Source organism: Balaenoptera musculus, chromosome 2 (genome assembly GCF_009873245.2).
Source record: "Balaenoptera musculus isolate JJ_BM4_2016_0621 chromosome 2, mBalMus1.pri.v3, whole genome shotgun sequence".
In the NCBI taxonomy this organism is placed as follows: domain Eukaryota; kingdom Metazoa; phylum Chordata; class Mammalia; order Artiodactyla; family Balaenopteridae; genus Balaenoptera; species Balaenoptera musculus.
In genome coordinates this window covers 167,607,907-167,633,764 of record NC_045786.1, presented here as the reverse complement: position 1 = coordinate 167,633,764, position 25,858 = coordinate 167,607,907, and the positions used below count along the sequence as shown (strand labels likewise).

At 43.8% G+C, this 25,858-nt stretch overlaps 2 protein-coding genes and 1 long non-coding RNA gene across 3 annotated transcripts in view; 1 reads left to right on the top strand and 2 right to left on the bottom strand.

The window, feature by feature from the left end:
- Nucleotides 1-757, bottom strand: part of PAPOLA (poly(A) polymerase alpha) — a 59,289-nt gene extending 58,532 nt beyond the window's left edge. The window contains 1 exon segment of the mRNA XM_036844423.1: nt 536-757. Coding sequence (XP_036700318.1) covers nt 536-543 — 8 coding nt within the window. The 5' untranslated portion in view covers nt 544-757.
- Nucleotides 758-864: 107 nt separating this feature from the next.
- Nucleotides 865-21,039, top strand: LOC118891356. The gene is made up of 3 exons (XR_005018943.1): nt 865-1,202; nt 1,882-2,004; nt 20,481-21,039. It is a non-coding gene; the product is annotated as an uncharacterized LOC118891356 (long non-coding RNA).
- AK7 (adenylate kinase 7) overlaps nt 10,169-25,858 on the bottom strand; it is a 56,170-nt gene continuing 40,480 nt past the window's right edge. Inside the window, exons 13-18 of the mRNA XM_036845259.1 lie at nt 21,982-22,110; nt 21,451-21,513; nt 16,893-17,090; nt 14,088-14,308; nt 10,999-11,157; nt 10,169-10,699 (exon numbers count right to left, since the gene is read on the bottom strand). Of these exons, the coding sequence (XP_036701154.1) occupies nt 10,661-10,699; nt 10,999-11,157; nt 14,088-14,308; nt 16,893-17,090; nt 21,451-21,513; nt 21,982-22,110 (809 nt within the window). The 3' untranslated portion in view covers nt 10,169-10,660. The remainder of the gene's footprint in view (nt 10,700-10,998; nt 11,158-14,087; nt 14,309-16,892; nt 17,091-21,450; nt 21,514-21,981; nt 22,111-25,858) is intronic.

The following is a 25,858-nucleotide window of genomic DNA, read 5'->3' as shown; positions in this document are numbered from 1 at the left end:
CTCAAAACTGGCCTTTTAACTCGTGCTCAGGCAAGCTGGGACGCGGAAGTGGGTTAACACTGGCGCACGAAGTGGGCATCTCGGAAACGGGAGGGAGAGCTAGGCCGGGAACACAAGCAGCGAAACGAGCCCGAGAGGCGCCGGGGGGCGAGCCCGAACCCCGTGTGCAGACCCCGCGAGAAGCAGGGCCTTCCTCCCCGGCAGCTGAGCACCGGGGTTTCCCCCCCACCCACCCCTTTCTCTTATCGGACGAGGCGGAGGAGCGGGAGCAGTAGAGTTAGAGGATCCTCCGGCCATTCCGGAAGGGAAAGGCCCCCGGCCCGCCAGCGGCCGAAGCCAGGAAGGGGTGGGAGGAAGCGGGAACCGAACACAAGGGGAAGTGCGGCGGCGAGTGGGAGAGGAAACAGGAAGAGCCCCAGTCCCGCCCGCCTCCCCCTCGGGGCGAGGGCCCGGCTCGCGCGCCCCCCTCCACCCTCCCCCGACGCCCCCAAAGCCCCGCCGGCGTGCGAGAGAAAACAGAATACAAATCACTTACAACGGCATCGTCTCCTGCGCCGGCACCGCCCAGTCACTTCCCCCCCGCAACCGCCGCCGCTGCCGCCCTGGGCATGATCCACTGAGGCGGGAGGGAGGGGGGGGGCCTGCCTCAGCCCTGGGTCCAACCCCACTCCCGCACCCGCTCCCGCCGCTTTAAGCGCTTCTCCTCCTTCTCCTTCGTCCTAACATGGCGCCCGAGCGCTACCACAGCAACGTTCTAGAACCGCTGACGCCGCTACACACGCTGTGCGTGCGCCTGCGCAGCAGCCGCCCGGCCCGCCGCGAAGCCTCACGGGAAGGGTAGTTCGTGCTTCGGCTTGCGCTCCGGAGGCTTCCGCCCCAGTTGTGTCCAGCTTCCGCGGCACGTGTCGGGCTTATGGGTGGGAGCCGTTTGGGAGGCTCTGGGCTCGGGGGTGTCCCTCCTGCCGGGCCGCTCTCGTCGCCGACGCGGGCGATGCAGCCTGGACGGCGCGAGGAAGGCCCCGGAGAGGCGCCGCTTCCGGTGCATTGTGAGGTCCCGCCGTTCTCTCCGCCCGAGGTCGCGGCGGCTGCGCTTCCTCTCGGACCGCGTCGGTGGAGGCGCTTGGAGGGGACCGAGGCGCCCACGCGTGCCCCGGGTGCCAGCCGAGCGCTGGGCTCAGCATGGGCACACTGGGTTGTAACAGGTTACTCAACCTCTTATTTTTTTGCAAAGTGAGAGTAATGCCTGCTTCCTAGGGTAGTGGCGCCTATTTAATGTGATAATGCAAGAAGGGTGCTTGGCACTGCCGGGGACAGAGGGCGCAGAGACGTCGCTAGGACTCCCGCCTTACTCTCTAGACTCGGTCCCCCCGGCGCGGAGCTTTGGAGTTGTTCTGTCCACTAAGGTGTACGCAGGCGCTCAGGAAATATCTGTTGAATGAATAAATTTGCTGGATAGGACTGCGATGACAGCAGATTCGGGAACAGGAGCTAAATTTATTTCTAACAGCTGGTGCACTGGAACTCACTATAAAGCTGTCATTCAGTAGAAACGTAGGTGGCAGTAAGCCTTGGGATGTTAGCAAAGGCCGTTTCGCCCATAGTTTCCCTGAGGCTGTGTTTTGCAACCCCTTCTCTCCCTGGGGTGGGACTTGGGAGTTACCTGCACACCTCCAGCAAAAGTTTAGTAAAGAATGCCTGAGACTGACTTGACTCTCATATTCTTTCCCTCTTCGAATTTAGAACGTGTTCCAAAGTGTCACACAGAAGATTAATGGAGGGGAAGGGGGGCATCAAATATGGGAAAGTTAAAGTTCTAAATTCTTTAAATATGCACTTGTAAATCCTCAGGAAATTTGACAAAAGATTTCCATTTTTTCACAGAACGTCTAGTGGGACTAGCGTTCTAGGACTAATGAGCGGCTCAGTGGGAAAAGCACAGGATCCAAACCCCATTTGTCACATGCGGCTTGCCGGCACTTGAAATGAGGCTAGTTCATTTAAGATGTAAGTACAAATCACACGCAGATCTTACTATGAACAAAAGAAAGAAATACCTCACTGACAATTTTTTTATATTGTGTTTTGGATATAGTGCATTAAAGAAAATATGAAAATTTCAACTGTTTCTTTTTACTTTTTAAAATGTGGCTGCTAGAAGAATTTAAATTATGTATGTGGCCATAATTTATGTGGAACAGCAATGATCTGGAGACAGACTTGTATTTGATTTTCTTTTTTTATTTATTTACTTATTTATTTATTTATTTTGACTGTGTTGGGTCTTCGTTTCTGTGCGAGGGCTTTCTCCAGTTGCGGAGAGCGGGGCCCACTCTTCATCGCGGTGCGCGGGCCTCTCACTGTCGCGGCCTCTCCCGTTGCGAAGCACAGGCTACAGATGCGCAGGCTCAGTAGTCGTGGCTGACGGGCCTAGCCGCTCCACGGCATGTGGGATCTTCCCAGACCAGGGCTCGAGCCCGTGTCCCCTGCATTGGCAGGCGGATTCTTAACCACTGCGCCACCAGGGAAGCCCTTGATTTTCAATTCTACTTATTCCCTTACCCTCTTGTGGCTTTAGTTGGGGGCCCAGTAATAGACCTGTCAAAATTTTTGAAAATCTGAGATCCAGTGGAATCAATCAAATATTAAAGCTATGGTCTTAAAAATTGCTCATAAAGATAGGCACTGATGATTGTCAAATATTAACACTGTCCCACTTACCTTCTGGGGGGTGGGAGCAGATGAACACTTGAAGAGGTAAGGGAATTATAGATTGTAATAAGAACCATGAATAAAATAAATCAGATGATAAAATTACGGGGCAGTTCAACTTTAGATAGGTTGGTCAAACTAGGCCTCTCAGAGGAGCTGATCTTTGACCTGAGACCTGAAACCTTTCTGAGAGATTTGGATTTTATCTTTTTGTGAATGGGGAAGACATTGGAAGTTTTAAAAGAGGAAGGAGATTACATTGATATTTGTGGGAAGATAAAAGGGTAGGGAATCAATTTGAACTTCCCAGATGGGAACTTCCCTGGTGGCGCAGTGGTTAAGATCCACCTGCCAATGCAGGGGACACGGGTTCGAGCCCTGGTGCACCTGCCAATGCAGGGGACACGGGTTCGAGCCCTGGTGCAGGAAGATCCCACACGCCACGGAGCAACTATACCTGCACGCCACAACTACTGAAGCCGGCGCGCTCTAGAGCCCGTGCTCCGCAACAAGAGAAGCCACTGCACTGAGAAGCCCACGCGCCGCAACGAAGAGTAGCCCCCGCTCGCCACAACTAGAGAAACCCCGCATGCAGCAACGAAGACCCAACTCAGCCAAAAATAAATAAAATAAAAGATAAAAAAATTATTTTTAAAAATGCTGCAAACTGCCAGACATTTTGAAGTTGGAGGAAAGATGAGGTGGCTCTTGCCATATTCAGGTAAGAGATGATGAAGCTTGGGGGCTTCCCTGGTGGCACAGTGGTTGAGAATCTGCCTGCCAATGCAGGGGACACGGATTCGAGCCCTGGTCTGGGAGGATCCCACATGCCGCAGAGCAGCTGGGCCCGTGAGCCACAATTACTGAGCCTGCACGTCTGGAGCCTGTGCTCCGCAACAAGAGAGGCCGCGATAGTGAGAGGCCCGCGCACCGCGATGAAGAGTGGTCCCTGCTTGCCACAACTAGAGAAAGCCCTCGCACAGAAACGAAGACCCAACACAGCCATAAACAAATAAAATAAAAATAAATAAAAATTAAAGAAATAAAAAAATTTTAAAAAAAATTTAGTCCATAACAGTGATCATCTCAGATTGTTAATGCCTGGAAGGTAAGGATGCCTATTCAATCATATCAGTTATCTCTTGTTGTGTTAACAATTTGCCACAAGCTTTAAACCAGTTAAACAGCACACGTTTATTGTCCAACAGTTTCTGTGAATCAGGAATTTGGACGTGGCTTAGCTGGGTCCTCTGCTTCAGGGTCTGTCAACAAGGCCACATTCATGGTCAGACAGGACTGGGGTGTCATCTGAAGGCTCACGTGGGAAGGATCCACTTCCACACTCGTGTTGGTTGGCAGGCTTCAGTCCTTTGAAGTTACTGGATTGAAAGCATCAGTGTCTTGCTGGCTGTCTGCTGAGGCCCCTCTCAGTCCCTGTCCGTGTGGACCTCTCCCACAGGGCAGCTTGCTCTGTTAAAGAACGTAAGCCCAGTAGGCAATACAGGTGGCTGGCGTGATCTCATTCACAATCCTCTCTAAGCTAAGCTTCGCTGTATTCCATTGGATGGAAGCAAATCACAGGGTCCACCTACACTCAGAGGGAAGGGATTACACAAAGGCATGAACACCAGCAGGCAGAGAGCACTGGGGGATGTCTTGCCTGCCATATCAACTAAACTGACTTTGTGCCACTCCCAAATACACTCTAAATAAAGAATTTGAATGGCGTTCTGATTAACTTCCTTTTTTTTTTTTTAATATAAAGGACTCCAAAAAAATTTTTATGGGTATTCAAATGGTATTTTTCTTTCCTGAACTGGATCTAAGGAACTCTATGAACAAATCCGTATTTTAAGGAAGAGTTTCTGGGTTTGTTTGTTTTTTTTTTAACTTTAAGGAAACATAGTATACTTTAGTATTTTTTAAGGTAGAGTACCAACTCCTTTCTAAAAGGTTATTAAAGTACGACTTTTACAGTAAAGTGTACAAATACTAAGGCATCTGTGCTTGTTTCCCATCTCTGTAGCACTCCCTACTGAGTGGAATGAAATTTTATCCATGTACACGCCAATGTAATTATCACTTAAATCAAAATGTAGAAAATGTCCAGTCTCCCAGCAGGCTTCCTCCCAGCAGATAACCCTCTGTTGCCACCAACACCACCATTACCTGGTAATCACTGTTCTGACTAGTCCACTATGGACTAGTTCTATCTGTTTTTCAACTTCAAATACAGTATTTACCCTTGTATCTAACTTCTTTCACTCAACATTTCATCTGTAAGATTCTCTATGTTGTCGGAGGTAAGAGTCACTCTTTTTCATTTCAATGTGGTACTCTATACTACGACGATATATCTTTCTCCTATTGTAGATATCACAGCATATCTTTCTCCTATTCATGGACATTTTGGTTGTTTCTAGTTTGGGGCTTTTGTGAGTAATGTTGCTCTGAACATTCTTGTGCATGTCTTTTTGAAGATATAAGCAGTCTTGGGTATATACCCAGGAATGGAATTGCTGGGTCATGTGTCTACCTATATTTGACTTTATTAAGTCCTCCCAAATGGTTTTCAAAGTGAGAGCACCAATCTATATTCCACTCGGTAAGTGGGTTCCAGTTGCTCTACATCCTCATCAACACTTGGTATTATCAGTTCATTTAATTTTGGCCAAAGGGTAGTATCATAACGGAATCTTGTTGTAGTTTTCATTTGTATTTCTCTAATGATTAATGACTTTCAGCCTTTTTCAATATGCTGATTGGTCATTTAGATATCCCCTTTTATGGAGTGGTTACTCAAGTCTTCTGCCTACCTTTAAATTGAGTTTTCAGTCTAATTGACTTGTAGGAGTTTTTAACATATTCTGAGTACAAGACCTCTGTCATTTGTATGTATTGCAAATATCTTCCCCATTCTGAGGCTTGTCTTTTCACTCTTAATGTTGTCTTGAGAAATCTTTGCCCACTCCAGGGTTGCGAAGAATTCCTCTTATGTTTTATTCTATTCTAGAAGCTTTATTATTCTGACTTTCACATTTTGGTCCAAGATCCATCTCAAAGTAATTTTCTATATACTGTGAGGTAGAGGTCAAGGTGTTTTTTTGGGGGGAGGGGTTGTTTGTTTATTTGTTTTTAATATATAGATCTCCTAATGACCTGCAGAATTTATTGAAAAGACCATACTTTCCCCATTGAATTGCAATAGGGCCTTTGTTGTAAATCAAGTGACTGTAAATATGTGGATCTGTTTCTGGACTCCTTATTCTGTTCCATTGATCTATGTGTCTGTCTTAATTACTGTAGCTTTATAATAAATCTTAATATTTAGAGTGAAGTCTTCCAGGTTTGCTGTTCCTCAAAACTGTCTAGACTATTCTATATTCTAGGTCCTTTGCATTACCATATATATTTCAGAAACAGATGATCAATTTCTACCAAAAAGAGAGAGAGGGAGGGAGGGAGGAAGGAAGGAAGGAAGGAAGAAACACACTGGGATTTTGATTGGGACTGCATTGACTCTACAGATCATTTTGGAGAAAAATTGAAGTATTAAAAATATTGAGCTTTACAAGCCATTAACAGTATATCTCGGGACTTCCCTGATGGTCCAGTGGTTAAGAATCCACCTTCCAATGCAGGGGACGCAGGTTCGATCCCTGGTCAGGGAACTAAGATCCCACATGCTGTGGGGCAACTAAGGCCCAGCACCACAACTACTGAGCCCGTGCATTCTGGAGCCCATGCACCACAACTAGAGAGAAGCCCATGTACTGCAACAAAAGACCCCGCATGCCACAACGAAGATCCCGTGTGCTGCAATTAAGACCTGACGCAGCCACGTAAATAAATAAATAGTTTAAAAAAACAGTGTATCACTCCATTTATTTCATTTTTAATTACTATCAGCGGTGTTTTTAAATTTTCAATGTAGAGGACTTATACATCTTTCTTAGCTTGTCCCTAGCTATGTTATTGTAAATTATACCAGCTCTTTATAAGTAATATAGGAATATGCTTATCCAAAATGTAGGTGTATATAATAATGTCTATCAAAATTACAGGTATATAGGACCTACTGTACAGCACAGGGAATTATACTCAGTATTCTGTAATAACCTATAGGGAAAAGAATATGAAAAAAAATAGATATATATGTATGTATAACTGAATCACTTTACACCCGAAACTAACACAACATTGTAAATAAACTATACTTCAATTAAAAAAAAATTACAGGTATATACAGAGGAGTCTTAGCAGTGACAGGCTGGCCTACTCAGATTTGGGGGGGGCAGGATTTGACTTCAGAGAGCCTAATTATAAAATGACACAATGGATCAAACCAGAAATACGAAAAGTCACCTTAAAGAAAGTAAACGCCTCCTAACCTACAAAGACCTGGGAGAGTGAATATATTAATATATCTGAAACAAGAACGTGTCAAGGGGAGTCACAGGGGTAAAAATCATCGCTGCCCATCCAAACGATGTCTGGGAAAGCGCATCTTGTCAGCAGGGACTAGAGCAGCTTGGCCGGCACGGCAGGGATGGATCTATCAAGCCAGCCAGCACTCATGCCTTGTCTTGGTTTTGCATTCACCAAGCACTTCTGATCATTTGGCTTCTCCTATAACCGCTTCCAAGAAGAGAATGTACTGCTAAAGTGGGTGCCAGTCTCAGCTCACTCAACTATATTTCTCATTGTAAATAAATTGGTACTTTGTCTTCTCTGCTGGTCTCTCCGGAGATTTGTTAAGACATGTCAGCATCTCAGGGTCCTATCTATCCTTAAACGCTACTGAGATCACTCTTCTAAACTTGCATGGCTGAGGGCCAGACTCCATAGCGAATTCACCAAAATTGATGCCACTTAGTGAAGCATCTTGGTGACCCTCAGAGTTACTTAAGTGTTCTGTCACAGCCATATAGAAATGTAAATAGACTACAGACTTTGTTGAATAACTAGAGATTTGATTTAGTTATAAAAAACATAGCTGTGTAGCAAAATTTCAGCTAAACAGCTTCATACACTGATATTTATTGTACCTCTACCATGTGCTATGCAATTTTTTAGTCTGTAGAGAGACAGAAAAACAAAACAAAATCCCTGCCTCCATGGAGGTTACATTTTAGTGAGGTATATAGACAATAAGTACATGGGCATATAAAATGATGTCACGTGTCAGCAGAGAAAAGGAACAGCGTGGAATGTCATTGGGAGGACAATCTGGGGGGCCTCTCTGAGGAGGTGATATTTGAGCTGAGCTGCGGATGAAGTGAGGGTGAGCCACGTGGATATGTGGGAGCCAAGTTTTCCAGGCCAAGGCCCCAACACAGAGTACACTTGGCAATGAGGGTTTTAGTGAGAGGGCAGTGAGGTCACGAGGGGTCAGACTGTATCAGGCCTTGAAGGCCCAGGTCAGGACTTTGCCTCCCCGTCCGTGTGAGATCGGAAGGCAGTGGGGGGCTTTAAGCAGATCTGACTTGTGTTTTAACAAGATTCCCCTGTTGGGATGTTGACAGAAGTCACGGAAAGGAGCAGGCCAGGACAGTAATGTTGGAGGGGTAGGAAGCAGACAGACTTCGGATATGTTTTGAAAGTTGGGCCAATATGATGCACTGATGCATGGAATATGGGGTAAGAGAATAAGAAAAGAACGAGGCATGCCTCCACAGTTTAGGGCCTGAGCGGCTGGAAGGATGGAGTTGCCGATACCTGAGATTGGAAACTGGGGGAGCAGCAGGTGAGAGGAAGGGCGTCACTGGTAACCGGGCTGTAAAGAGGACCGCAATTTTGGGCCCGTGGTTGGAGGAGGATGTGGAGGTCTAGGCGGGTTTTTTCATTCGAATTGGGTTTTTGTCTTGTCTTGTTTTGACGTATGGGAGTTAGGAGAATAAGTTTGAAGCTAAGGGTGATGATCCAGAGGAGAGGGAAAAATCAAGCTGTGAGAGAGAAGGGATGATTATAGGAGCAGAATCGGATTATGTGAGAAGAGATGGGATTCAGGGCACAGGTTGATCTTAGGTGGGAGCACAGACAGTTCTCAGCAGCAGAAGGGAAGGCAGAGGTAGGTTTGCAGTGGGAGGATGTAGAAGTTCTCTTTTGATTGCATGGGTTTTCTCAGTGAACTAAGAAGCCAGGTCACGAGATGTAACCATCCTGAAGGCATGAAAATGTAACTATCATAAAGACCAGTGATTTCAAACTGTCGAAAACGTATTCTCTTTAGTTACTTAGTGTTTTCGATTAAAATAAGGATCAAAAATAGTGCAGTGAAGTAAAAGAAAAATAGGTAAATTGGACTTCATCAAATTTAAAAGTTTTTGTGCATTAAAGGGCATTATCAAGAGAGTGAAAAGACAAGCCACAGAATGGGGGAAAATATTTGCCAATCACATATCTGATAAGGGTCTTCTATCCAGAATATATAAAGAACTTTTACAATTCAGTAACAAAAAGACAACCCAAATAAAAAGTGAGCAAAGGACTCGGATATAGATTTCTCCAAAGAAGATATACAAATGGCCAGCAAGCACATGAAAAGATGCTTAGTTACAATGTGATACTACTACACACCCACGAGTCTGGTAGTTCCCCATACAGAATTACCGTATGACAATATTTCCACTCCTGGGTTTCTACCGAAAATTGACAACAGGTGTTCAAACAGGAAGTTGTACTCAAATGTTCATAGCCGCTCTATTCGCAACAGCCAAAAGGTGGAAAGAACTTAACTGTCCATCAACACATGAATGATTAAACAAAATATGGTCTATCTATACAGTGGAATATTTTTCAGCCATAAAAAGGAATGAAGTATTGATACATGCTACAACATGAATGAATTTTGAAAACATGGTAAGTGAAAGAAGCTAGACACAAAAGGCCACATATTGCATGATTCCATTTATATAAAATATCCAGAATAGACAAATCCATAGAGACAGGAAGCAGATTAGTGTTTGCTAGGAGCTTGAGGGGAGGGGATAATGGGGAGTGACTGATGAATGGGTACGGGGCTTCCAAGTGGGGTGATGGAAAAGTTCTGGAGCTAGATTGTGGTGATGAGTGGACAGTATCATGAATGTACTTAGTGCCACTGAATTGTACACTTTAACATGGTTGCAATGGTAAATTTATGTTTTATGTATTTTGCCACACAAAAAAGTAGTGCAGTTATATTCAGATTTCATTATTTAAAGAAATGAAATATATATGCCATTAAGATAAACCTAAACTGATTTCTCATCCAGTGTAATTCTGGGAATTATAGGATTTTTAGAGCTGAAAAGGCCATAGGGATTGATTGTTTATGCCTATATGGTAAAGTTAGTTTGTTAAAAATATTTAGCAACTTTCTAATTATCAAAGATATTAAAATTTATTCATCTTGTTACATGAATTTTTCTACCAAGAGGTTTAGAATTCTCTCTGACTCATAGGTTGGGTGCTGACCTTGAACTCAAAAAGCAACCTTGCAGAAACCAAACATGTCTGACTTACTGTGACTCAAAAAGCATAAACTGTTCTAATTTATTTCCATTTCTAACACCAATGGTACTGGGGACATAACAAATCACATAAATTCATTAGCTTACATGTTAGAATAATATATAGTCTGATTTTCTTCATGCTATAAGTTAAATTACTATAAACATTAGTGTACAGAATACTCAGACTAAGAATGAAATATTAAATCAATATTTATCCCATGAGCTATGCACAGATACTTTAACAATTTACCTCTCAAAATATGGTTTTAATGAAGTAGTGACTCGTTGCCATAGAGCTTTTTATAATAAATCTACTTAATTAAATATTTGTTTGCAGGGAGAAAAAAAGAATTTCCCCAAAAGTAGAAAAGCATTTTTTAAAGCAAGTTTTCAAATTACAATGTTAAAGTCATCTCCAGCTCTGTAAAAGTATATGACATGAGATCTTTAAAATTTCACTGCATTTCAGGATTGTTCTTGAAAAGATACTCTGCCTGTAATTGAGAAAAAAGAAAAAAAAGTCAACAATTTAGAATGTACTATTAGTTTAGAATTTAGAATTAATAGTACATTAATTTGTACTGTTAATGTTTACAATTTAAAAATGAAAGTGCAGAAATTTTTTGCTTTCAAATGAGTAACAAAAATCTTATTATAAACTGTGATGAAGGTATTAGAGGCTATTTCCCAAATAACCAGACACACAATTTCTCTGTCTCAACTGGCTTTTCATTTAGATTTGGGCATATTTTATTTTCAAATTGATATTTTTAAAAAGCCTTAAATCTCTTACCAGAAAATCAACAGGATCATCGGGTCTGATCTTACAACACTCATTCAGACCTTGCATAAGGGTTGGCATAACGTGGGTCATTAAATAGTTTCTCAAGGGAAGAGACTGGGCCTCCAGTAATTCTTTTTCTTCTCTTTTAACTTCCTCTAGTCGTTTACTCTACAAATAGAAAATTCGGGGATGCAGTAAATAGACGGAAAAAGAAGAATGGTTTCATACGACTCACCCCAGAGTGCACTAGAAGTAGATACTGCTATAAATGTTCATCATGTTATGATAAAGATGGCATTTCCAGTTGACAGGGAAAAGATGTAAATGGTGTTTTAACAACTGCCTAGTCATATAGAAAATAATAAACTGGACCCCTACCTCACTTCTTTTTTTTTTTCCAGCATGATTTATCTTTATTAATCACCCCTTTTGTTCACTTTCTTAATTACTCAGGCAATCCAAATCCCTCTAGGACAGGCAGAAAGATGATGATGATGATAATGATGATGATGATGGTGATCATGATGATGATGATGGTGGTAATGATGATGATGATTCTACCTCACTTCTTAAACCGAAATAATTTCTAGCTGCCCAGATGAAGCAAAGTGAGAGAAAGAGAGAAAGAAAGAAAGGGAGGAAGGAAAAAAGAAAGAAGAAAGGAAGGAAGGAAGGGAGAAAGAAAGAAAGAGGAAGGAAGGATCACAGAATCATAGAAGTGCTAATAGGGACTTCCCTGGTGGTCCAGTGGTTAAGAATCCACCTGCCAATGCAGGGGACATGGGTTCGAGCCCTGGTCGGGGAAGATCCGACATGCCGCGGGGCAACTAAGCCTGTACGCCACAACTACTGAAGCCCGCACGCTCTAGAGCCTGTGCTCTGCAACAAGAGAGAAGCCACAGCAATGAGAGGCCCGCGCACCGCAATGAGGAGTAGCCCCCACTCGCTGCAACTAGAGAAAGCCTGCGCGCAGCAACGAAGACCCAGTGCAGCCAAAAAAAAAAAAAAAGTGCTAATAGAAAGTCTCGAAGGTATTGATCTGGTGGGCTTGTGTTATGCTCAGCATACAGCCCCCCTCTCTCAGGACTAATAATTCCAGATTTCCTTTGAGAAATCTCCCTTCTCAGTCTAGTGGATTGGGTGGGACTTAAGCCCATCAGTCCAGCCCACTCCTGGCCATGGACATTAGTTAAATGTGCAGCCAAAAGACAATAAACAAGATAAAGATATAAAATACATACTGCCTTAGGTAGAATAAATGCAAAGAGGGAAATTTATTTTTTTTGTTTTTGTTTTTTTTTGGCATGCAGGATCTTAGTTCCCCCACTAGGGACTGAACCTGTGTCCCCTGCAGGGGGAAGCGAGCAGCCTTAACCACTGGGCCTCCAGGGAAGTCCCAAGAGGGAAATTTAAAAGTATAGAAAGGGATAGGACGTGCTATGCAGTGGGGCAGGTGTTGAAATTTTAAATATGGTGTCCAGGAAAGGCCTCATTAGAAAGATGACTTTTAGCGATGACTTGAAGCAAGGGAAGAAGTTAATCGCACAGATGGCACGTTGTTTAAATGCACGGAGATATTAGAGGCAGCCAGGTCACAGAGGACCTTGGGGACCACAATAAGGAGTTTGGACTTTCATCTAACAGTGATGAACCGCCTGTGAAGAGTTTAAACAGAGAATGGACGTGGTGAATCGGTTTTTCTTTTTTTTTTTTTTTTTGGCCCTGCCAAGCAGCATGTGGGATCTTCCCTGCCAGGGATGGAACCTGTGCCCCCTGCATTGGGAGCACGGAGTCTTTTTTTTTTTTTTTTGGCTGTGTTGGGTCTTCGTTTCTGTGCGAGGGCTTTTTCTAGTTGCGGCGAGCGGGGGCCACTCTTCATCGCGGTGGGCGGGCCTCTCACTATCGCGGCCTCTCTTGTTGCGGAGCACAGGCTCCAGACGCGCAGGCGCAGTAGTTGTGGCTCACGGGCCTAGTTGCTCCGCAGCATGTGGGATCTTCCCAGACCAGGGCTCGAACCCGTGTCCCCTGCATTGGCAGGCAGATTCTCAACCACTGCGCCACCAGGGAAGCCCGGGAGCACGGAGTCTTAACCACTGGACTGCCAGGGAAGTCTGGATCTGTATTTTATTTTTTGTTTTTTTAAATACATTTATTTATTTATTTATTTATTTTTGGCTGCGTTGGGTCTTTGTTGCTGCGCCGGGCTTTCTCTAGCTGCGGCGAGCGGGGGCTATTCTTTGTTGCAGTGTGCCATTTTCTCATTGCGGTGGCTTCTCTTGTTGCGGAGCATGGGCTCTAGGCCACGGGTTTCAGTAGTTGTGGCACGCAGGCTCAGTAGTTGTGGTGCACGGGCTTAGTTGCTCCATGGCATGTGGGATCTTCCCGGACCAGGGCTCAAACCCGTGTCCCCTGCATTGGCAGGTGGATTCTTGACCACCGCGCCACCAGGGAAGCTTGGATCTGTATTTTAGAAGGATCACCTGGCAGCAGCAGGGGAACAGATTGGAGATGGAGCGGGTTGAGCTGGGGAGACCAGCCAGAAGGCACCACATAATTCTGGCACCCTGGTCAGGAGAAGGGAGCCCTGCAGGTGGATGTGAGTGCTGTTTTAGGAGACAGAATAGATAAGACTCAGTGATTTGGAGAAGAAGGGTAGAATGAGGCTGACCACCCAAGTTGGATGGGTAAATGGAGGAAAACCAAATGAAATCACCAGGTTGACAGGCAGCAAAATGGCACACTTTTACAGCGATGTGTATTGTTAATGCTGTGACAATGGCTAGTTGTTATTATCGTTATTATTTACACTAAGCAAAAGACCGCGGCATCTTTTAAAAAATGGTACATATGAAAGAAATTTAAAAAAAAAAAAAAGAAAAAAGAAAAAAATGGTACATATGACAAAACAAACAAAAACAAAAACAACAAAAAATTGTTTGGGGTTTTTCCGTGACATTCCTCTGTTAGCCGGATGGGAAGTGCGAGAGGCCTGAATGGTTTTGCCAGCCCCCATCCCCCATCCCCCATCCCCCATCCCCCATCCCCCATCCCCCATCCCCCACCCACTCCCCCGCCCCTACGCATGCGCACACACTCACCCACGCCTCCCAGCGAGCGATCTTCTCTGCGGTCTCCGCAGCCTCCTTGTGCTGTCGCTCTGCCTCCTCCATGGCCTCCTTGGCCAGCTGTTCCTCGGCAGCCCTCCGCTCCTCTTCTGCCTTTTCTTCATCCGTTAAACCATAATTGCGAGGCTCCCCAATCTCTCTGATGAGCTGTCTGATAGCAAGTCTGTTCTGAGCGTCTTCGAGTCTTCCTACATCTTTAAAAACCACAAGAGAGGGAGAGAGCAATACAGACTTTTATAATCTCGTCCTGGGGCTTCCCTGGGGGCGCAGCGGTTAAGAATCCACCTGCCAGTGCAGGGGACACGGGTTCTAGCCCTGATCTGGAAAGATCCCACATGCCGCGGAGCAACTAAGCCCGTGCGCCACAACTACTGAGCCCACGTGCTGCAACCACTGAAGCCCACGCGCCTAGAGCCTGTGCTCTGCAACAAGAGAAGCCACCAATGAGAAGCCCGCGCACCGCAACTAGAGAAAGCCTGCGTGCAGCAAGGAAGACCCAATGCAGCCAAAAATAAATTTTAAAAAAATATATGATCTGGTCCTGGCTGCAATCTATTCTGAGTCCATTTTTGGGAAAATTCTATTACTGTAATCTTGTGATGGTAGATTGTGTAAATTACCATATGAGGGTTTCCTTTTCTAGTTACCAGCACAGTTTAGAATTTCTGGTCTCACTGGCAAATATCAGACTGGTCTCTGGGAGTCACGGGGAGCAAGACTGTGGCTCAGGTCTGAGCTGTGACAGTCGCCGCTGATTTGAGTGGATGGAGGGGGGTGTGGACCTCCTCAAAAGGAATGAGTTCTCCACCCTGGGAAGCATTCAAGCAGAAACTGGGGCACTTCACTTGGGGGTTTCCACAGAAGGAAGTCCTGTACTTGGAGGCTGGGCTGGGTGACTTCCAGGTTTCTTTTGTTTTCTGTTTCTGAGAATCAATGATTCTGGGATACTTTTTTTTTTAATTTATTTTGGCCACGTTGGGTCTTCATTGCTGCACACGGGCCTTCTCTAGTTGCAGCGAGCTGGGGCTACTCTTCGTTGCGGTGCGCGGGCTTCTCATTGCGGTGGCTTCTCTTGTTGCAGAGCACGGGCTCTAGGTGCGAGGGCTTCAGTAGTTGTGGCCCGTGGGCTCAGTAGTTGTGGTGCACGGGCTTAGTTGCTCCGCGGCATGTGGGATCTTCCCGGACCAAGGATCGAACACGTGTTCCCTGCATTGGCAGGCGGATTCTTAACCACTGCACCACCAGGGAAGTCCTGATTCTGGGATTATTATTTTATTTTATCATTTTATTTTATTTTATTTTATTTTTTTGGCCGCACCACACGGCATGCGGGATCTTAGTTCCCGGACTAGACCAGGGATCGAACCCGTGCCCCCTGCAGTGGAAGCACGGAGTCTTAACCACTGGATCGCCAGGCAAATCCCTAGGATACATTTCCAATTCATAAAAAATTAACTGTTTCAGTTAGCCTACTTGAATAGAAAAGAGTCCAAACTCCAGAATACGTGACTAATGTTAATATCAAGACCAAAAGAAGGAGAAGGAAGAGGAGGGGGAGGAGGGAGAGAAGGAGGAGGAGGAGGAGAGAGAGGAGGAGGGGGAAAAGGAGGGGGAGGGCAGGGGAAGAGAGGAGGAGCTCTAAGCCTCCCAGTACTCCAGGAGCCAGATGCTGTCTCAGCTGGTTCTGGGGGATGAAGAGAGGCCTCGGGAGGTCCCAAAGGTCAGCCTGGCTGCTAAGCTTCCACCAGGCTAGCGGTTTCTCACCAAACCCAGAGGAAGAAGAGGTGTCAAGACCCAGAAAATCAGAAAGGAAGTTCAGGGGTTCATCAAGCCAAAGGGAGGAGAAACAGCTACAACAGATCAGATTTGGAGGCAGGGACAATGATGATGGCGGTGAGGTTGATGAGAGATCGTATTCACTGGGTGCTTGCTGGGTGCTCTGAGTTAAGTGTTTACAGGAAACAGGAGGAATGCGATGAAGAGCTATTTGATTTCTGAGTAGCTAAGGGGCAAGCTGGCTGGTCTGAAGGCCAGGAGGGGCTCTGTGAAGAGCACCAGTGCCCTGCAGTGCCATGGGGACAGAACGCTGCCCCCAAGGACACTGGGGAAATGGACCAAAGCAGCTGGCAGCAAACCACATATCTTTGAAGTGCCCTTTAAAAAATGCCAATTTGGTAAAAAATTAAAATTAAAATTAAAAATTAAAAAATAAAAATAGGGCTTCCCTGGTGGCGCAGTGGTTGAGAATCTGCCTGCCAATGCAGGGGACACGGGTTCGAGCCCTGGTCTGGGAAGATCCCACATGCCGTGGAGCAACTAGGCCTGTGAGCCACAGCTACTGCGCCTGCGCGTCTGGAGCCTGTGCTCCGCAACAAGAGAGGCCGCGACAGTGAGTGGCCCCCGCTTGCTGCAACTAGAGAAAGCCCTCGCACATAAATGAAGACCCAACACAGCCAAAAATAAATAAATAAATAAATAAATTTTTAAAAAATAAAATAAAAAAATAAAAATAAATAAAATTAAATAAAAAATGCCAATTTGGTATTCAACTTCATAATATATCCGCATGTTTTCATATGAGAATAACACCCGCCACACCACCAAATCCTCAAGTAGACAACTCCTCTGTCTTATCCTGTGACTTCCCAGGCCCCGGGCGCACGGTTATACTGACCCGCCCTCCCCCAGCCCTCTGAAAGCGTGCACCCAGTTGGCCGGGGGTCCTGACCCCGGGCAGCGTTGCTCCACTTGCAGGTTATCCTTGAGTTTGTTTCGTACCAATGTGTATCGGATGGATTTCAAGTTCGTCAAAGTAGTTGAGGACAGTCTCATCTTCAGTGTTGACGTCCCGGTAGTTGCTCAGAGCCCGGAGGAACTGGCCCTGGCTGTAGTGGGTCCCCGCCACGATGCTCTCGGGGAGATTCATCACCCGCTCCTTGAGGAACTCATCTGAGGCATCCAGCGAACAAACGAATTCTGGAGAGAAGGAGAAGCTCGTGAGTTAACACAGTGACTGCGGAGCTTGCAAGCAGGCGCTGGTGGACGGGCCACTGCTAGACCGAATGTCTGGTTAGCAGGTGGGATCTCCTGTCACGGCAAAGGGCCTGACAAGTTGGCCCTCTTGCTGCCTCTCATGGAGGACAGATGCAGGCCAATCACCCATGCTTCCGGAGACCACACTATGAAGCCCAATCAGTGGGCATTTTGTGAGATCTATTATTTTTCTTTCCCTTCCTTCCCCCCTTCCTTTCTGCTTTCCTTCCTTCGTTCTTTTTTTTTTTTTTAAATAAAAACAGCAGAAATTGTAAATGCAAATCTCTAATAACCCTATGATACCTGTCATCACCTTGCCACTTTTCCAGTACAATATCACAGGCTCTCAAAGAGACTCAAGGCTATGAGGGAAATGCTTTCATGGCTGATTCGCCAACTTAATAAAAATAGAGACTCCCCTGGGATTTTAATTTTCCATGAGTTGAACTCTTCCCTCACTTCATGCCATGGGCTATGAAACATCAATGTTCAGTAAAACATGGCCAATGCTTATCGAATATTTGATACACGGATCATATTAATGACAGTGATCATTTCACCCACCTGCGATTTTCTTTTAAACTGTAAAAGCAGCTGTTTCTCCAGCGCCTAGTACAAATTCAGTGGATATTTGTGGAGTGAATGAATGAATGAGTGAATAATTAAAGTGTAGATCTGTGTAATAAGCATTCTAGGCGAGTTACTGTTCTCAGCTGTTCTCAAGAGGACCAGAGTACCCTGGTGCCCAGATCAGTAGCCAGGTGTATCGAAAATAACTTGCTGCCTATAAGAGCCTGGCAAAGATTGGGACTGATTTAATTTTTATTCTAAAATTGTATTGGTTTGCCACATAAAAATGCCATTCTCACTTAACTGCATTCTAATAAGCTTTCTTGAGTGGGTGAGAAAAATAAGTGTATCGGGTAGAGTCCATAGTGGGGTGCTGACCGGGGGGCGTGGAACACGTGTGAACTTCATCTGCTTCGTGTGAAAGCAAATAGTGAAAACAAAGGCTGAGGACAGAGCTTACGGAATAAGATCCTATAAACTCATAATCATTGTCTGATATTACCACTCTTCTGACCTTAGTTTCAATGCTCATCTTTCACCATTTGATTTGCACGAGTAGCTATATTTTTCAAAAGGAAGGAGACACCTGGAGCCCCACATGCTGGTACAGTACTTAAATTGAAATTATGTCAATAAATTCACCAGAAATTGAATCTATTTAAGCTCTATGATCTCAGACATGTAGATCAAAACTTAATAATTCTGTTCATAATCTAAGAATTTCATGATGTAATACTGTATCTTTTTTTCCAGTGATTGGGGGATGGAAGATTCTAGTTAATAAAATATTGCAAATAATAAGTGATATACTTGGCTTCTAATTTTCAGAATTTTAATATGATGAAATATATTTCCCACTAGATGATATATTTTTTATAAATTTATTTATTTATTTATTTTTGGCTGTGTTGGGTCTTCGTTTCTGTGCGAGGGCTTTCTCTAGTTGCGGCAAGTGGGGGCCACTCTTCATTGCGGTGCGCTGGCCTCTCACTATCGTGGCCTCTCTTGTTGCGGAGCACAGGCTCCAGACGCGCAGGCTCAGTAGTCGCTCATGGGCCCAGCTGCTCCGCGGCATGTGGGATCTTCCCAGACCAGGGCTCGAACCCGTGTCCACTGCATTAGCAGGCAGACTCTCAACCACTGCGCCACCAGGGAAGCCCTAGATAATATATTTTTTAAAGTCCTTTCTCTGTTGTGATTTAGAGAGAACGTCAAGATTTTGCAGTATCTTAAGATAATTATTCAGGACATCTACTGTCCTTGAACTGGCTGACTGTAGATAATAAAGAATAGATTTCTGCTTGATGAGATTGTATACAACAAAGAGGTCTATCTGGAGCCATGTGAAAAATCTATGTCTTAACAAATTTTTCCATATTCATCACGTAGGTATAGCTTTAAACTTGTCTCCTTCAACTAACAGATCTGAAAAGAATCAAAATGGATATACACTAACAGTGATAAAATGCAATGATTTATCAATGAGAGATAATACCACCTAGGACTGAATTACTGTACAATCAAATGTTTCATCATTCAAATCAAGCACTGATGCTGATATTAAGCATGCTTATTATTTTCTGTATCTTATGATGTTTTTGCTTACAGACCTAGGGAGAGAATGCCCCTCCCAGGGCTACTTCTGAAGATAGTAAACAATTCACTTGGAGTGAGAGCACGCCTCACATATGCAAGCCAGCCACGCCCTTTATATAACTCAGATAACAAGCCAATATCTCTCCCGCCTTAAATCATCCCAGGGCGAGGACCAGGCAACTAGAGACCAAAGCCCACTGCAACTACCCACACTAGTCAATCCTCTAAAAGAGCTGTTTACTCTGCCCTGCTTTGCCTTTCCCATGTAAACCCCAAGAAAGGCTGTGTCCTAGACTTTCCCCTGCCTCCTGACCAAGCCTGGTGCTTCCCCATGTGGCCCTGCATGGTTGCCACACTTCCTTTTCTGGGGAAATGTGAGTAATAAATTCTTCTTTCAATGGCATTAGCCTCACGTGTCTCAGTCACTGCCACAAACTAAAATCCCGCAGCACAAATGAGACAATGATCTGATTTCTTTCAGGACAATAGAAAATAATGACAATTTCTAGAAAGAGGCTAATTGAAAAGAACAGACTAAACATTCCGAAGAGATAACATCTTAGACATGTTTGGACTGTATCCCACAAAGAGAGGGCAGCCCAGTAGATCAGGACTAAGAATAATGCATTATTTTACCTCTTGTGTTTCTATTTTCTTATCTTAGGGAGGGGTTTCATTAATTCTGGTTTTTGGAGGCAGTGGCATGAGAAGACCTGAGTTTTAATCCAAGCCCTGCCGTTTACCAGCAAAGTGGACTTGGATTAGTCTCTGGGCTTCAGGCTCTGGATCAAGTAAACATGGGAGGAATTCTTACCTCACAGGCTCGTGGAAAGGCTCAATAAGCTCCCATCTTGTGTGGTGCCTGGTGCGTGACAGATGTTGGGTTGGGGTGAATTTTATCCAGCTGCCTCAGGGGCAACAGGAGGATTTACCATGGGGTTTGCAATGAATGACTATCGCCCAGAAGTGATCAACTCTCATAAACTGGACAGACCTGGTTATTTAGACTAATCAACTTTACTTTTTAACTTTTTCTCTGAGGCAAATACATAAATTAATAGGAAATCTAAGACAGCCCATTCCTCCGACATTTCATGTTCCTGCCTCAGGCAAACAGTAAATATCCATCCTTGAGGATGACTGCTCTCTGATGGTCTCTGCTTCCAGAAGCTTCATCACAAACTGTGCCTGGACCAGGAGCAGGAGAGGATTACAGCTGCGAACCGACTCTCCCGGGGACTTTGACACAGTGAGCAAGCAGGCCCTTCCGAGTCACAACCTTGGGCTAAGTTCCTGAAAATAGCTGTTCTTGTATTTACCATATGACCAAAACTTGATTAAACCTCATGCAAACTGATAAAAAAAGAAAAAATACCTTTAAAGTTCATGGCAAAGTCACAAGAAATGCCTGCTAAGTACTCAGCAAATCCTTTTTTGTGGAATAAGTTGTTTATATTTCTCTTTCAAGGGTATGTTTTGAAAGCTCTGTGTAAATATGTAATAGGATAAACTTGCTGTGGAGTTAGGGAACCGAGCAGCTTTTTCCTGCCCAGTCTCAATTCTGGACTCTGAATGTCCTCCGGAAAAGATTATGGCATGGCTAGCACCTGAAGCAGAACAGAAAGGCGGGGCAGTGATCTAGTCCCTGGGGGTCTTGCCAACTGACTCAGAAGCCAGGACACTGTACAGCACAGGGAATAGAGCCAATATTTTATAATAACTACAAATGGAGTATAAGCTTTAAAAATTGTGAATTACTATGTTGTACACCTGAAACTTACATAATATTGTAAATTAACTATACCTTAATTTTTTAAAAATACAGAAAAAAAAAAAGAAGTCAGGGCACCAACAGATTAGCACCAACAGCTAATCTTTTGCTCTCTTACAGGAAGGAACAGCAGAAATGAATGCTCTCAAAGGGACTTCTGTCCATTTCAGAATTTTAATATCCCTGATATTTACCCCCAGTGAATTCTTTAGTTTGGAAGTTTGATTTTAAGTGTATCGTTTTACTTTTTTCCTAAAACAAACAAACAAAGCTACTTTATTCACATCAAAAAGATTGTTCTGGTACAAAAGAGATATCAAATGGCATTCCTTTAAACATGACCTTGGAGAAGTATTTTAAACTTACCAGGTATGATTAATTTATCAAAGGGAAACATTTTGCCTCTGGCTTCTTCCTCTTCCTCTTCTTCTGGTAAAACAAAATATACATCGTCAAGTTTGTTACATATTATTACTAAGGATACTGCAAAAAAATTTAAATATTTTGGGACTTCCCTGGTGGTCTAGTGGGTAAGACTCCGCACTCCCAATGCAGGGGGCCTGGGTCAATCTCTGGTTGGAGAATTAGATCCTGCATGCATGCCGCAACTAAAAAGTCCGCATGCTGCAACTAAGAACCGGCCCAGCCAATAAATAAATAAATAAATAAATAAATAAATAAATAAATAAATAAATAAATAAATAAAATTATTTTTAAAATAATTAAATATTTTAACTAGTAGTCACTAATGAAAACTAGCCATAACTAGGAAAGCCTGCATTTTAGATATAGTCGCTCCGATTTTTTTTTTTAATTGTGACTATTATTACTCTGAACAGTAAAACTGCAACTTATTTGAATGTAAACATTCAAAATAAAGGTAACACCCACACTTACGGTTGAACAGGTCTTTGGCTTGATCATAGGTCTTTGGGAATCCATCCAAAATGTAACCTTGATTCTTGCAAGGCATGGATTTTAGCTTTTCTTTTATAAATCTAATTATATATTCATCTTCTAGTCGACCTAATAAAAAGAAAAAAAAATTACTGTGCAGTCACATTCTACATAACGAAATTGAGTGATTTGTAGTGAAGTGGATGGACCTAGAGTCTGTCATACAAAGTGAAGTCAGAAAGAGAAAAACAAATACCGTATGCTAGCACAAATATATGGAATCTAAAAAAAAAAAAAAAATGGTCATGAAGAACCTAGGGGCAAGACGGGAATAAAGATGCAGACCTACTAGAGAATGGACTTGAGGATACGGGGAGGGGGAAGGGTAAGCAGGGACAAAGTGAGATAGTGGCATGGACATATATATACTACCAAACATGAAACAGATAGCTAGTGGGAAGCAGCTGCATAGCACAGGGAGATCAGCTCGGTGCTTTGTGACCACCTAGAGGGGTGGGATAGGGAGGGTGGGAGGGAGCAAGATGCAAGAGGGAAGAGCTATGGGGATATATGTATATGTATAGCTGATTCACTTTGTTATAAAGCAGAAACTAACACACCATTGTAAAGCAATTATACTCCAATAAAGATGTTAAAAAAAATTAAAAAGTAAAGTGATCTCAAAAATTCTTGTGTAATCAAAATTACTATTGAAAATCTCTTATTTTTGCATTAAAGTGAAAAATATGTGGTTTTGTATTTTGAACACAACACATGAACTCTCATGACCAATAAAGTAGGAGAACCCAGTGAGCTTGTCTGCGAGAAAGAACAGAATCGGATGTTTATGTCTGCACTTCCAGAATGTTCTTCCGTGGTCACAACTTTTGGTTGAAGTTGAATGAGGAGTAATTGGAGGAATCCAGAGTGTTCTCACTTGCCAGCAGGATTTACTCAATTCTGTTTTGATATATGCTTCTATAACCTTAATACGTGATAATAAATACTTCTGTTGTGAGAATTCAGTGGGATAGTATTCATGCATGCTGATGCCACACGATCTATTTATTTTTTTTTATTTTACCTTTCCTTTTTTTTTTTTTGGCTCTACCGCACGGCTTGTGGGATCTTAGTTCCCTGACCAGGGATCAAACCATGGCCCTCGGGTAGTGAAACCCCAGAGTCCTAATCACTGGACCGTCAGGGAATTCCCTACACACAATTTATTAATAGTAGGTGCCCAATAAATATTTGCGGCATTTGAATAAGAATCAACCTTGATCTTGACCCTTAAAGGCACTGTTCTCTTTAAGGCTGCAGAAAGGAGCGTGTCCCCCTCTTCCCTGTCTTTTCCAGTGGGCATTTCAGACCTTCGTCCCACTGGACAGTTCCCTCTCCAGCCATGGACACAGGGTTCCTGCAGTTGCTTGGGCGGGGGCTGAGGATTTAGGAGTTTGTTCTAAAACTATCAGTGTTTCCAAGACAATATGATGTAACTCCTCCAAAATATTCATCTATCATGTAACTGTTGAACAGCTATCATTTCTAAGGCACAGCCCTGCCCTTACATGGCTTAATGTATACATTACAGTAATGCAAGCTTGACGAATTTGAGAAATTGATCTCCAAAGCTCTTTCTAGGGTAGCACTATACTTTCAGTTTATCAGTGGGTCTACAATATAAAATAATTTGGGGTCTCTTTTTATTACTCTGTTAATGACAGTAAAATGATCTAATTAAAACACCTCTCCTTTCTTCTACCTTTCATTGCCACACGAATCATTAGGCAGTAACTGATTCAGAAAATAATTGTGTCTTTCAGAAATTTAAACATTATGGCAGAGACAAAAAAAAAAAATCAAAGGTGTTATTTAACATAATGAAATTCCTCAAAATGATTTGACGTTACTTCTCAGTAAGGTTCAAGATGCTGTAAAGAAATAAAGTCACATTCTTTTTTTTTTTTTTTTTTTCCGCCGCGCAGTGCATGCGAGATCTTAGTTCCCCTACCAGGAATCAAACCCATGCCCCCTGCAGTGGAAGCACGGAGTCCTAACCACTGGACCTCCAGGGAAGTCCCTAAAGCCACATTTTAAAAATGTCAAGGGGGGGACTTCCCTGGTGGTCCAGTGGTTAAGAATCTGGCTTCCAATGCAGGGGATGCAGGTTCAATCCCTGGTCTGGGAACTAAGCTCCCACATACCATGGGGCAACTGAGCCCGTGCCCCACAACTAGAGAGCCTGTGTGCTGCAACTACCGAGCCCATGTGCCACAACTACTGAGCCCTACTGAGGGATCCACTGATATCCAAAGACAATTTTTATTTAAACATTCTATTTTCAATTTTCAAAGGCTTCGCTGGTAAGGAAAGGCACATACTCGGAAATCTAGCTTCGGCCCCCTCCAAGGCATCCTTTGGTTTATTTCAGGCAGTGAGCTTTGCCATTCATTTCCGTTTGTTTTAGAAATAAGTGTTCATTATGCCAGAAGGGAGCTTGAGTAGCAGTTTATGATAATTATGGAATGTGAGTACACAAAGGGCCAAGCCCAGGTGCCTTTTTCTAGAGAACCATGACCTCCTGGAGATACACTCATGGTCTTGGCCAGCGTTGAGCATCTCGGAAGGGGATGGTCACTTCTGTTTTAAAGTGAATGAGCACAGCCCTGCTGGATGGCCTTTAAAACACCACACTGCTTCTTCCTCTTTTTTTTAAATTTTAAGTCTGCCTTTCAAATAACAGTAATATTTAAAATGCTAATATTAACGCATATTCATAATTACTAAAACTCGGTTTAAAAACAGATAGCTGGGGCTTCCCTGGTGGCGCAGTGGTTGAGAGTCTGCCTGCCAATGCAGGGGACACGGGTTCGAGCCCTGGTCTGGGAAGATCCCACATGCCGCGGAGCAACTAGGCCCGTGAGCCACAACTACTGAGCCTGCACGTCTGGAGCCTATGCTCCACAACAAGAGAGGCCACGACAGTGAGAGGCCCGCGCACCGCGATGAAGAGTGGCCCCCGCTTGCCGCAACTGGAGAAAGCCCTCTCACAGAAACGAAGACCCAACACAGCCAAAAATAAATAAATAAATAAATTTATTTAAAAAAAAAAAATTAAGACCTTCTCATCAAAAGATAAAAACAGCAAAACGAAAAAGCAAGACAAAAAGTATAAGATTCTTATAATACATATATCCAACAAAGGATTTATATTCAGAACATACAAAAGATTTCTTCAAATCAATAATAAAAAGGCAGATAACCTCTTAAAAAAAAAGAAAACAGCTGCAACCAAGGTTTTTAAAATAATCCATACACAGTAGAGACACTACACTATCAACATAAAAGTTGATACGTTTACATATATCCCTCTCCCCAACTTTTTATTTTCAAACTCATAGAAAAGTTGAAAGACTAGTTCAATGATCACCTGGAATCCCACCTACCAGTGGGATTCTGTGCATTCTAGTGCATTCACCGAGTCCCTATTTTGGCTGAACGGTCAGGGGCCGACGGGAGTGGAATCATGAATAGAAAAGGATACGGAGGTGCCTCACTGTGGGATCGTGAGATCTGTCTTGCTGGAATCCTTAGACTAACATGATGACACGTTGGTTCACGTGAGGGAGAAGTGCGCTAACCTCTGCGTCCCCGTTCTGTGAAATTTCTACATAGGTTAATGCCACGGGTTCACAGGTGTTATTTTGTTTAAACATGACCTGAGTCCGTGTTCTAGTTTCAGGTAAATATGAATAGGAAGGAGTTTTGGACAAACCTGAAGAAAAAAGTACTTTCCTAAGGTTAAAGGGGCCTGACTGCAGTATCGCCGTCTTGTAGGAAGTGGGTGGGAGGGCGTACTGACAGCGGGCAGGCTTGC